This window comes from Chenopodium album, chromosome 14 (assembly GCF_948465745.1).
Source record: "Chenopodium album chromosome 14, dcCheAlbu1.1, whole genome shotgun sequence".
NCBI classification, from domain to species: Eukaryota; Viridiplantae; Streptophyta; class Magnoliopsida; order Caryophyllales; family Amaranthaceae; genus Chenopodium; species Chenopodium album.
The window spans coordinates 6,317,896-6,332,853 of NC_137847.1; the positions used below are offsets into that span (position 1 = coordinate 6,317,896).

The 14,958-nt window shown below is 33.3% G+C and overlaps 1 protein-coding gene across 1 annotated transcript; it reads right to left on the reverse strand.

The window, feature by feature from the left end:
- Positions 1–548: 548 nt before the first annotated feature.
- LOC145577664 (uncharacterized) lies at positions 549–1,665 on the reverse strand. Its single transcript, XM_081635140.1, has 3 exons — positions 833–1,665; positions 733–742; positions 549–620 (listed from the first exon to the last, which is right to left on the reverse strand). The coding sequence occupies exons 1-3, from the start codon at positions 1,663–1,665 to the stop codon at positions 549–551; spliced, it is 915 nt and encodes a 304-aa protein (XP_081491266.1).
- Between the last annotated feature and the right edge of the window lie 13,293 nt (positions 1,666–14,958).

Below are 14,958 nucleotides of genomic sequence, written 5' to 3' on the forward strand. Positions count from 1 at the left end.
TTTAATAATCTTCAAGATAAAACACATAATTAACATTTACAAATTACATATCATAGCATTGGGGGGGCGCGCGCATTGCACTCGCACCAACAACTAGTAAATATATAAATATGTAGTAAATTAATGCATTTGGAATTGTGAGATACGAGTATTAAAGGATACGATTTTACAAGAATGAAGTATGGAGTATTAAATTATTTGTTTAATTTGATTACCCTTGACTTCAAAAGAGGGAAAGGGGCGATATTAGAGCCTTTAGAGGCAAAGTCCAATCCTAGAACGATTTTATTTTAAAATTTGTATTTTAATTAAGGGACTAATCATATATTCATATATAAATCCTTTTGATTTTAGCAATAGTGAATACCTCCAGGCCCCTCTTCTACCAATTTTCAAATAACAACTTTTTATAATTTGGCAAAGCTAACGAACACTCCGAGGACGTTGGATAAATTAGCTAATAGTAGAAAGATTAAATTAACATTAAATTAACTCAAATTTCCAACAATAACAAAAATAAAATAAAAACCTTAAAATGCTATCAAGTATCAATAATTCTCGACCCTTGAGAGTGCTAAAGAGATAAAGGCATCACTACAAACAAGATCCAAAAGCATGTGCTATAAATAAAGCAAAGTATCATTATCACATCTAGCGATAATGGATATATTAAAAAAAATATTAAAATTCTTAATCATCAATAATATCTAATTGTTCTTCTTCTTTAATTACATTTCTTTTCCTACAATCAAAATATAAAACCGCAAATATTACATAACTCCATAACACAAACCACCCTAACAAAACCACCAATCCTACCATACATCCAAACCTCATCTCCGCCGTCCACGTGTACCCTCCACTATCATTCGCCAAATCTTCACCGTTAATCACCTCAATCATCTGTCTGCCAATAAAACCCGAAATTGAAAGTATCAAGCCCGCCAAAACCCACCCACAAACCCGCCTTCCTTTCATTAAACCCCACCCGACCCATATCGCTTCATGCCCGACCCGGCCCTCTACCACGGACACGACAAGCCCAACTGCAAGCACTGACATTAAGTACACCTCGACCGCCACCTGGACCGCCGTCAAGTACCAGTACTCGACGGCGAATCTATTTACAATGGGATCCAAATGGGCCCACCCTACCCACGCAATAAAGTTAAATATAGACGTGAATATGGGTGGGGACCATCTGACCCTGAGAGCAGACATCGCTGCCCTCAAGGTCACTTTCTTTTTCCTGCGTAGAACAGCATGGGTCGAAACAACAATAGTAGTCGAAGCAATCAATGACAACAGAAAAATAGGAACACCGTGGAGGAGCTTATGACGAAGAAGCTTCTTCGAGTCAGCTCGAGACTCGTCTTGAATATTAGCTGCTTCCATCCAAATGGGAACCACATCGACGAGCCATTGAAGGCGGGCGATGTGGGATTTAAGGAAGCGAGGCGTGGCGGAGACGGAGTTGGAAGTTATGAGGATGGCTAGTGGGAGGGTGGTGAAAGTGTAGAGGATTAAATAGAGGTTGGGATTGTGTAAGAAGATGATCTTCAAAGAATCTAGGAAAATGGAAAATAAAGGAGTTAAGAAGTTGGTAAATGAGAAGTTGGATTTGGAAATTGTTCTAGTTGTTGAATTAATTTCATTCTCTAACATTTTGAATTTGGTATTGAAATTAATTGCTGTTTATGGAACGGAAATATTTTGTGTATTTGAGATGGGGCTAAGATTGGATTAAAATGGAATGAAAGTCGTATTCAAAGAGAAGAACAAATGAAGTAAAGTCGTCGAAAAGTGAAGAAATTAGATGAGGAATGAGTGAGTAGATGGCTAGTTGTATTACCCTGACAAGGTCGCGTGTCATCCGCAATTTCTTTCAATTTTTTTTTGTTTTGTTTAATTGAAAGGTGTTTAGAGAATAGAGAGGGGTGCGTGAGAAGTGCCTAATTGAAGATTTTCCGTGAGTTGTGTTAGGAGAATAATTATTCTTGGTCTTACTTTACTTAGTAAAAAAAAAAATGGTTTGCTTTTTAATTGTGGGCTAGCTTACATTAAATATGAGACAAAAGTCTGCAGCATTTGCATTCTTAATAGTCTTTGGGTTTAGTTTGAAGTTTAGTATAGTAATTAATTGGACTAAGGGTGTGTTTGACAAATATAGCTTTGAGCTGTGAGTTGTTAGTTGAGCATATAATTGATAGTTGTTAATAAACTGTTAGATGTGAAGATAGATAATTAAGGTATGGAATGTTTCGGAAAAGTAACGGTTGATTAGAAAGCAATTACACATAAAAAACAATATTTTTTTTCCCTGAACCTATAGATTAAATTTTAAACAACTACCTCTAATATTCAAAAAGCTAATGTTTTCAACTTTTGATAAAAGTTACTTCCACCACTAAACACTACTCCAAGTCTCCAACCACATTGCCAAACAATCATATTTTTAATTAAGTAGTGGTTTGATTGGGTCAAAACTCTAAAAGTTGCTACCTGTCAAACACGCCCTAAGATGTGTCGTCATGGCGTGGGTTGGTGCATTGATTGGTATGGGATTTCATATGAGGGTTTATAGATTCTAAACTCCATAATTGTCTAAACTTGTTTGATCTATTTTTCAAAATAGTTTTTGTATTTCATTAAAAGAATGAATTGTAAATATTAGGAGGTAATTAGGCGGGTATGAGAATCTTGGGGGATGGGGTGGAATTAGAACCTTCTTAGCATGAGATTTCATACCTAAAATGCCTAACCAAACAATAAAATGGATGAAATGGACTTAAATTATATTTCAATCCATTCCAAAAGCTCCAACCAAACGATCCCTAAACTTGTTGCTTCTGATCTAACTTGATTGTTTGATTTTACTAAATTTTGACATTATATGTATGCTTATCTGAAAGGGAAAATAAATAAATCAAGTGGGATCTTATTAGATTTGTAATAATAAAGTGGGACTTAATTAGAACCTTCTTGGCATGAGATTTCATACTAATCAAGTGGGATCTTATTAGTATGTTATTTTCAAAAAAAAAAAAAAAAAAAAAATCACAAAATTAGAAGGTATTTAGCGATAAAAAATAGCACGTAAAAGAATGAAGTATATATTTAAAACTAATTTTGATCTGAAATGAGCTGAACTTAATTTTACTAACCTGATCAGAAATAAGGTGAATTAAACACAAGCCTAATGATTCAACAATTTTCCTCAAATTTTGCAAACGAGTATATATGATAACTGATTGTTCATCATAAGATTCAAATGGTTGTATGACAAAATTAATCCAAGAGAGTACATACTAATTAAAAAATGAAAAATTTGTTATTCATGCATCGCTTATACATCCAGTACAACATACTCATGAATAAATACAAAACACTCTCGATGAACGAAAAAGAACGTAAATCAAATCAAACATAGTAGCCAAATTAAAGGAAGAAAAAAAGCCACACTCAAACAATGAAAAAAATTTAGGGTTAGGAAGATCTTGGCTTAAAAGAGGTAGTGATTTTAAGCTTTCTTGAACTTAACTCTAAGAGGTGGAGCACCAACACCCAAAAGCCAAGTTCCATCTTCTTGAATATAAACACCCAAATCTCCGCAAATGGTCTCTTTGAAGCCAGGAAGATGATTCGCACTAGGGCAGTACACCAACTTATAATCAAAATGAAATCTTGGGAAAAACCTCTCGATCTTAAACAAACTTTTGACGGTGTTAGGACCACGCAAGCCGGTTGAACCACCAAGAATCACGTATTGTGTTTCGTTTTGTTCGTTGCCGGGCTTCAATGTCCATATAGGGGATTGGTTGCATCCATTGGAGGATGTAAAAGCTATGTTCATGTCTGTGGAGAATGTAATATTGGTGGAGCCAGACTTGATTGGTTTGAAAGTTACAGGAATGCCTAGAGCCTTTGTGTCTGTCTCTTGGACTACATTTAGAGGGCATTTTTCGTAGGCATTTAAAGGTTTTGATCCTACACCACCACCTCGACGTTGGACCACTGGGAGGATGTAGTACTTTTGGCCACTTACCACTGGTTCAGCATTCGTGTCAAATATGTTTACTATGGTCACGGGAGCAGCTGGTGGTGGTGGAGGAGGGGCTGGGCCGTGGTCGTGGTCATGGTCATGATCGTCATGAGGTGGTGGTGGTGGAGGAGGAGGGACAGTGACATGATCGTGGTCATGGTCATGATCATCTTCAACCATTGGTGGTGGTGGTGGTGGAGGGACTGTGTCGTGGTCGTGGTCATGGTCATCTTCGACTACAAGTGGTGGTGGAGGGATTGTGCCATGATCATGGTCATGGTCATCTTGAGCAATAACAGTGGTTAAAGTAAGAGCGAGCAAAAGGAGGAGGAAGGAGAAAAGAATAGGGGTATTATATTTGTTAGCCATTTTTTGAACTTTTAAGTGAGTATTTGAAATGATAACGTTAGCTAAGTTGGATGGATGCCAAGTATAACAATATGTTTCACTATTTATAGAAAACACATATGTACGTACGAGGAATACTTGAAACGTTGACTTTCTTACGGATTGTAGTTTGTACTACTTGTACTTAGTGGAGGGCATTAACGTTTATGCAATAAGCCAATAACTAATCTATCTGTTGTGTAATGTGTATGGCTTCTTTCTATTTATGTGTTCATTGTGTCAACATATTGTTTGCATTGACTTTGTACATGCAATTTGTTTTGAGGCCTTTAGTTAGTTTGTTAGTGGGCATGCAATAACTAAAATATCTTTTAAATTCATGTTATTGGTTATTTATGTCAACAATTGATGTAATTTCCTTGTAAAGGATCATATGCATAGTGTCCATAAAAGGCCAGAGTCAAAGTGATTTATTATAAGATACTCCGTAGAAGTATTTCCTCCGCTTTATTTCAGTTTGACTTTCTCCACTATTTTCATAAGTTACTTTGACTTTATTTTGTACTTTATATTGAGTGTTCCTATTAGTTTTTTTTTTTTTTTTTTTTTTTTTTTTTTTTTACTTGTGTTTTAATTGTTATATCTCATTTTAATGTTTTTGTTTATAATTCTCTTTCCTTAAATTTGGTAAAAAAAGAAAACTTAATTTGAGAATTTAAAACTATAAACAATCCGAGCCAAGTCGAATTTTGGTATGTTAGAGTGAAGCTTGATAAGAATTATCACAGCTAATATGAGCTTGAGCAAGCTTTTAAAATGTGGCCAACATTTGATCAAACTAAATACTCCGTAATCAACCTTAACAAAACCCTATAACAATTTATTTATTTATTTTATTTTATTTTTTGAAACAACTATATCACCTTATTTCAAGTGAAGAGAACAAGTCCTTAAAACAGATTGAATGTGCCTTAAGGAATTAGGATGATCAAACAGGAGAGAGAAAGTCATAATTCATCTCTACGTTTTTAAAAAGTATGATAAAACACTTATAAATAGCCCGAGGACAATTATATTCTAAAAATGTTGTTTACTTACATTCCTCTATCTTATGTTAATTGCATATAAATTTTCCCTTGTGTAATTTAATGATTTAACTAATATGTGGCTTGGGTGATGCATCGGATTTTACTTTGAATATCAATAAATATTATTTGAGCTATAAAATCATAAACTTTATTTATTTATTTATTTATTTATTTTAAAGTGAACAATAATAGCTAATGAAACTAAATAAACACTCTCAAATGGGTGCTTTGAACAAAGTGCTTAGTGTGTTATAATTGAATATGAAACATAAATTAAAAACAGTCACGTAGCACATATCTTGTATTAGGAACGTTTTTTAATATATAAGTATATATATATAAATTCTTATGATTAGTGATTGAACATACCATCCAAAATGTTTATTTACTCATTTTTCCTCATAAATGTTAGTTGCCCTTTTTTAAAAACTCCTAAACACAGTGTGCAAACAATCCTTCTTAATGTTGTCAATAACTGAAAGACTTCGCTAAACACAACTAGCTATGACACGCATATTGCGTGCGGTAGCCATCCTAGGAAAATCGAAAAGAAAAATCCGACCACAAAAAGAATATTTGGGACCCTGTCCTAAGTCACACTTTGTACACCCCACTTCTATAGTTGTTCAACCTGAATGCTCTCTTCTGTTATGCATCCAAAACCAATAGAACACCTCCTAAAAAAAAATCCACCAAAACCAAAATTTGACTCGCTTAAACCAAAAAAAGACTTCAACCATTAGCATACGAGGGAAAACTAGAAATTTGTTCGTATACAACATAAAAAGTGTCGATTGCAAACTCATACTCTATGTTGATGTTGATCATCATTTGCTCACTAATAACGGGCAGTCAGTAGTGGGAAGGACCGAAGGACAAAATAAGCACAGAGCAGATTAATTACATTAGAAATGCTCTTCCAATTGGTGGTGGCGGAGGTCTGTTTGGGAGGTGTCAGTAGTGATCGTGGTAGGAGAACGGTGGGGCTTTGATAAAGGTCGTGGGCTTCAATGGAGGCAGAGATCTGGATTTGTGTAAAAGGAGGAAAAGCTTGAGGGGAAAAAAAAAAGAACACACTTCATAATAGAGAATAAAAATCAGAAAACTAATCATGTAGTGACATGCAACTTTGCTGACCTTTCATGAAAAAGAAACACATGAAGCTATGAATGATAATCTCAATCAATAATAGATGCTCTCTTAAGAAGGCATGATAAAAACCACCAGAGACTACCGGTACAACCACCACAATCTAGCTTCTAAGACAAACATTGGCCAAGTACTCCATGGAAAATAACCGTCGATGTATCTTCTTAGGCCCTTAGTCTAAGGGCCATAGATCACCAAGCTAATCACTAGTGCAGAACCAGCAAAAAAGTGCAGCACACAGCAAGAGCAGAGAAAAACAGTTTCTACATTGCTAGTCAGATTGTAAGTGTATCTATAATTCAATCCTACATATTTTCAAAATTCACCAGAATCACCACTGCACGTCTACACCAATACTTTGGCATCACTAGTCATCACTTCTTCAAAATTTCATCAAATAAGCTTCAGCAGTTGAGCACAGGCACACAGCAGCCGCCACAACAATCACTAAACTTGATCATTTGTCATGAATCTTATAAACCTACTGTAATAGGTCTTGTTTAACATAAGGAGATTGGTAAACACTGCCTAAATTGATGATTTTGTTTGTAATTCACTGTGAAGCCATGCTCTGTTTGTCAAAGCATGACAGCTTCAAAATGAGACCTCAATCAGCATTCAACAGATTCATAGCTATAACAGAGACATAAAGCTTACTCAAATACTCACATTACTTATCTGTCATAGCAAAAAAAGTTTTTCAAACATCTCTTGAACCCTGCTAATCTATTATTCTAAAGTGCATTTCACACATACACACACACACGCACAATTCATCAGCTAAATTGTACAATATAAAGCTATACTATCATTGTCCAAATTGGCTGCTTCAATGCTTCCCATTATAAAATACAAAAATAACTACAATTCCTCCACGAAGTCAAACAGCCTATGGAAAACTTGTTCATTCGCTGTGGTTCACCCTCGTGTTGCTTATAAGCACACCTTTACCAAGCAATCAGGGCAACGATGCATCACATTTTCAGCATTGCAATATGGATTATCATGAACATGTGAATACATTCCAAGCTTATCCAAAAAACAAATATATTCCAAGATTAATTTTCTCCAACACTCCAACCCCATCCCAACAAAGCATTTGACAGCTTCATAACTCCAAGATTAAGTTCAGAATGCAATGCGCTGTGAAGCCATGTTCTGTTTGTCAAAGCATGACAGCCTCATAACGAGACTTCTTTCAGCATTCAACAGTAACAAAGCTATAACAGACAACTACAACTTTCAGTCTATCAAACACCTCTTGAATCCATCTCATCCAATTTTGTATTGTGCATTTCACAGGCACGTTTTATCAGCTAAGATAAAGCTATACGCCTATACATTTACTGTCGGAAAGGGCTGCTTCCAACAGAAAACACATCAACTGTATCATCCACAAAGATGAAGACAAATAGATGGAAAAATTGGTCATTCACTGCACTTCGCTGCATGTTAGATGTTACTATGATTCATAAAAGTACATACTCAATCATCATAAGAAATCACCTTTACCAAACAATGAGAGATGCATCTCATTTTCAACATTACAATATGGACTTCTCCCCATATCATCTCATTTTCAACATTACAATATGGACTACTCCATATATCTCAATACAAGTAAATAACCTTATCCTAAAAACAAATATGAAGTATATACCAAGATGAAATTTCACTTGTTTAAAAAAAAAAAGAAAAAAAAAGATGAAATTTCACTGAAACTCCACATTCCTACACATTTAACTCATAACATGGAGGTGTTCAGTGTATGACATACATCCTCATTTAATTATAGCTCTCTCAAATGAACAAATACGAGCTTTAGGAGTGTCATATGTCTCGGTCCATGATTAAAATCACCCTTTATTATATAGCTCAATCAACTTTAAAAAACTAGATTAACTTTCAATGAAGAAATGATTTAGAACTAAACCCATTTATATTATGCACATATGGTTTCTATATCACCAAAACTTGTGATATAAAACTCTAAAAACACTCATTCAAGAGTACTAATTTCATATAACCTCCATTAAAAAAAAATAAATAAATAAATAAATAAAATAAAAGGCCTAATTTACATTGATTCAACTTTAAACAAGAAGTATAAACTTCCCCAAAACAAAAACAGGGAAAAAAAAAAAAAAAAAAAAAAAAAAAGAAAGATTAAATTGCGTTACCCACAAGCAGCCCACAAGTGTTCCCAGTCAATCGAAACTCTTCCTTTACCTTCATGATCCGTTTTTTTAATGGAGCTCCGACAAACAGGACAAACGGGCGACTTCAAAATCCATTTATCAACACAATTCAAGTGAAAAACATGATTACAACCGGGTAAAACCCGGCAAATTTCGCCTTCCAAAAGATTATCCAAACAAATCGCACATACTTCAGAGCCTTTGAATCTCGATTTCGGAAGAGTTTTAAGCAATTCTAATGAATATCCAGATGATAAATCTCCGTTTCCTGAAATGGGTCGTCGTTGGTTGCGGCGGTGACGGTGCCGGAGAGCGCCTCCGGCGATGCAAAGATGAATGAAGATTATGGCGGCAACACCGACAAAGATGAAGAAGAGAGAGATTACGAACGCCATGATTAGGGCTTGAAGAAGGATTGAGAGAAGTTTAGGGTTTGATTTTGTGAGAGTTTCCGGTGGTCGGAAGTCACCGGAAAATTGATGGCTAGGATTGTTGCCAGTGATGGCATTTTGACGGCTGTGATTGTTCCTCGGCATTCACCTTGATTGTTTTGTTCTTGGTAAAAGTGATAGATATTTTTATTTTACTTTTTATTTTTCTTTCTTTTGTTTTTTGTGTAAGGAGATCCGATGATGAAGAAATGGGGTGGAATTTTGAGAGGAATATAGGAGAGAAAAAGAGATATTCTCTTATTTATTGGTGTTTTTTTATGTTTTTTTTTTTTTTTTTTTTTTTTAAAAAAAATAATTTTAATTTTTTGAGGGATGGAATGTGGGGTCGAATTGGGTTTGTAAATGTTGGATTGGACCGTAATAAAAGCCCATTGGATACGTGGGGCTTTGAAGACGGTAGGAATTTGGAAACATAACCACTATGCATACTACTGAAAAAACTATGGGCAGAAAGGCAGGGATAAGGTTTACTATAATAATCTATGTAATCTACGAGTAATTTTTTTTATAATCTATATATACATATATTTTTGGTTAGAGACCACAAAAAGCGAGGATGAGAATCGATTCCAAAATCTCCTAAAATTAAGAGTAAAGCTCTAACTATTTGAGCTGTCCCTCACTCTCATACGGATATATATATTATGGTTTTAAACAAGTCTTTTCAATTAATGAAGTCTTAGCATAATGAAGAAGAAAGAACAATAATTGAATGAATACTATAGGATGGGGAAAACGTAAGGAAGATACATGGTATTATAGGATGTAAATTCCATACAATTAAATAATATTAACATATACGAAGTACTTAGTACGTAGCAAATATAAATATAGATGATTAGATATAGATTGATTGAGTATCATATTTGGAGTTTGGACCATCTATCCTGTTGTACGATTATTTTAAGCAGCCGTTGAGCTACATACGTGGGGGTTTTTGAAGGAGGGAGTTGAAGATGAGAAATATAACCAGGACACTATTAAAAAAATCTATGGGTAAAAGGCAAGGATAAGGACACTCATAAACTAATATGATCTCTATCAATACAAACGACAAAGTTATAATTACAATGTCATTCTTATTAGTATATTATCGTAATAGCATGGTATACTTTCTCGGTCCTCTTTTAGTTGTAGTAATGTGTGAAAATTTACATTATATATATTCTCTCCTTCTTGATTTTATATTTAGACAAAATATAGTCATATGAGATCTTGATATATTCATCAAAATATTATTACTTATGTAAGAAGTCAAAGCATTGCTATTAAAATAGAGTAGGGGAAGAATAAGATATCATCAATAATAATAATAATAATAATAATAATAATAATAATAATAATAATAATAATAATAATAATAATAATTATTATTATTATTATTATTATTATTATTATTATTATTATTATTATTAATAAGTAGTATGATTACAAGTTTTACATAAAAATTAAAAGTATTAATTTTAAAATAATAAATATGTTATATACCCATCAACCTAAATATAATAAATTCATAGACTTCTTAAATTGTATAATCTTTTATTTTAATTTTTATATCAAAAAGAGAATATAGAAAGGAAAGATTAAGGGATGTGACATGTGTTTTAATTTTTATATCAAAAAGAGAATATAGAAAGGAAGGATTAAGGGAGGTGACATATGGCATGTAAGTGATTTGTAACGTCATGTGTCATACGAGTGATTTGTGCTTTTATATATGTATATAAGTATAGATATATATTAGAAGTTGTGATATCTCTATAATCATTTTAATTGTTATTGGTAAATGTATTTGCTAAGGTATTTCTGGGGAGTATATGTTATTTAGCAAGTTATTTCTCTAACCCTTTTCTAATTCACATAAAATACTAGCTCATATAATTTGTTGGTTTCAATTACTAACAAGTTAAACCGAAGCAGTAAGGAAAAATGTCAATGTCAGTTAAGATATCACTGGTTATTATTGCACTCATCTCCATCACTACTAGTCTAATTTCATTGTCATCGGCTATTCCCGGAACTGCCACGTATTACTCATCGTATACTCATAAGTATAATATACTCCTAGCATTTTATCAATTTTAATTGAGCAAGCCCCAGTTACTCAGCCTGAGTAACGAAATTTGTTACTCAAGTGGCATATATTGTAATTTTACACAAATTTTTTTTATTATTAATTTTTTTTTAAAAAAAAATCCTTCGTCTTCTTGGAGAACGTTGAGTGCGCTTCAGGGCTTCACCACCATTATCCTTCGTCTTCTCCATTTCCCGTCTTCGTTACAGACACCAACACCATCGTCGTTATTCGTCTTTCGTCACAACCACCACCACCACCATTCTTCGTCTGAACCACCGTCCATCGACGATCTCTGATCTTCTTCCCCGTTGTCCCCCTTTTCTTCTTCCTTCCTCGATAACAATGGCTTCAAGCCCTAAATGCCGCTTCGCGGCGGAACAAAACGAAACCCTAGGAACAAGTAGTTTTAATTAGGGCCATATCAACCCCTTAGGGCTAGCATCTTATTCCGGCGGAGGTGTTACTCTTGCGGAGGGAAGGAGGAAGAACGGTGGAGAAGAAGAAGGGTACTGCTAGGGCCAAGGATTACTGGTGGGAGAATGGAGGAAGAAGGAGGGTGTTTTTGAGGATGGAAGAATGAAATTTCAATTTTGTCCCCCATTTCTGTGAAATAGGTTGTGGACATTTTTACCCCCAATTTAAAAGCACGAAATTACATCCGTGCCCCTTGAGTTACATTTGTTGTTACTCAGGATGAGTAACTTGTATTTCTCGATTTTAATTTTTTATTTAATTTTCCCCATTAGTCTTTAAAAACGTTTGAAAACACTTTGTCATATTTTCTTAACATAAAAAGTTATGGTTTTGTTTATGTATGCTATTGACATTGAGAGCCTCTTATGTATACTCGGGGTCATTTGCTCATTCAACCAACAAATAAACAAAAATAATTTTTGCTCGGCTGAATGAGCAAATAATCCGGGTGTACGATACACGCCGGTGTATATAATAAATTTTAATTAACATTATTACTCCTTGTTTTAGATAAGATTAGATAAGACCTTAAGGAGTAATAGTTAAAAAAAAAAAAGTTCAAATTAAGTTAGATCGATTGGAATAGAAATTAAAAGATAAATAATTCAAAACATACACATTTAAATCAAAAAAATTTAGATCAAATCGAATTAGATAAAAATTGCATAGTGATTTGATGAGTATTATTAGGCTATTTTCATTTCGACCGTGTGATCTAGTCAGTTCTTAACTTTTTTTTTTCTTTATGACAAAAAGATATAATCTGATCTTATCAAACATAAAAAATAAACCCAATTCAAATTAAATCAGAAAAAATAAATATAAGTACTTTTATTAATTAATTATGGAGTAATTAATTAATATCTTTTGTTCGGGTTGCATAATATGTAGCATCGGCATGCAATGGAAGTATTCCAGGAGGGACATTTATAGCCGCAGCTGGTGATAAATTGTGGAAAGGTGGTAAAAATTGTAGGAAAATATTTGAGGTAGCATGCACAGGTTCATTGTATCCATTTCCACATCCATGCAAAATTGGAACGAGTGTTTATGTTATAATTGTGGACCGATGCCCTAATTGTGTTGTCACTATTGAACTTTCTAAAGAAGCATTTGCTAGTATTGCTGATCCTGTTTTTGAGGGTGTCATTACCATTGAGTATCAACCGTAAGGTGGCAACATTATTATTACACACTCTCTTTAAGTCCAAAAATGACACAATTTATTTTGAGAAATGTTATTATTGTATTACACTAATGTTTTTAATATTTATATGATTTGATTTTACAGGATTAGAAGTTAGCAACTTGAGATACATTGTCCATTGCCCAAAACAAGAATTCAAGAAATACTTATCTTCGACAATAGCTAGATGTTTTGGAATGCTATTTGTTATCCATATATATACAATGTCAAAGGAGATTTGATATTTAAATTTTATTTATGTCAATATATAGAACTAAGGGTATGTTAATTGTTTAAGGTGCATTCTTTTAATTTTTTTTTCCCTTTTTTTTTTTTTTTAAAAAAAAAAAAAAAAAAAAACTTTTATTTAAAGTTACCCGCTTTAAGTCCAATAAGGTTCCACTAGGACCACCTCGACAAAACCATATCTATTAGCCTTATGAAGTGAACACAAGAATCTACTTTCGTCAATACTCTCTACTCTTTCACAATTGTTTTAGTGTGGGATAACACTTTGACTCACATATATGGGTTTCTTCATGGGTTCAACACTACTCTACAAGTCTACATCTATGGTACGAGTAGATATTATGTATATTAGATACTTAATAATATGTATATGCACAAATTTTTATACTTCGTATGTGGCTAGCACACGATAATATGACCATCTCAGGCACCTCACATATGAGGTAATTAATTAAGAAATACGTGATAGGGGTTAACACGAGTTTGCGATGAACAAATTGGACCGATGTATATGTGAGCATAGTTTATAGTTTTAAACTTATGTACATTTTTTCCACGCCTACAATGTCTACAACGAATCAACAAATTGTCCATATTAGTTTCAATAAGTTAAGTTACTCAATTTGGGTGTACTGTATTCAGTGTATCAATCCTCAAAGTACCAATATAATTATTACATTCAATAATTTCAAACATATTAATTTATTGAAAATAATAAATACGAGAGTAAATAGTATCCCATTGAAAAACTAATTACCATTTATAGTGTACTATGTAAAAACACTGAATTATTTGAGTCAATGAACTAGCTGAATTATTAGAAATTCAGTGTTTCTGAAAATCACATTCCTTTTTGTAGTTGTATTATTTGCTAAGATATATATGTGGAGTACATGTATATCGTAGCTTTTCACAAAAAATAGTAGCACATACATAAATTTCCAAAGGAAAAATGTCATTCAAAATTCAAATTATCATTTGTCATTTCGTTTATCACCACAATGGCTAGTCTAATTTCATTGTCTTTTGCTACTCCTGGAACTGCCACTTTTTACACAACATATACTCGTAAGTTTAACATACATACTCCTAACATTTCATCAATTTTTTTTTTTGTATGATTGTTTCTATAAGTTGTAAAAAATGTCCGGAAAAATTATATATTTCCTGAATAAAATTTCGAGTAGTAATGGTTTAATTCGTGATTAATTTCTTTATGTACACTATTACTATGAATGAGAATTGAGAAGGCTACACACGAAATAATGATCCTTAAATTATAATATAAAGAGTCATTATGATTTATATATATATACGAGTTAAATTGTAAAACAATGTAATTTTAACTTTATTAGTAGGGGTGGAACAATTTAAGTATATACTTCGTATCTATGAATCAAGGAAGTAACCCTACTAAATAAAACGTACATGCTCTAGACATATAAAACAAATTGTTATGTATCCAATTTATTTGTATCTTAAGTACTACGTACTTCAATTTTCAAGCGTGATAAATAAGCTAGTACTACGTATAAATTAACTAATTTTATTTTGTGTGGGCGTGTTGCACAATATATATGTAGCATCTGCATGCTATGGAGGTACGCCGGAAGGGACTATGATAGCTGCTGCCGGTGATGAATTGTGGGACGGTGGCAAAATATGTGGGAAATCGTTTACGGTTACATGCACCGG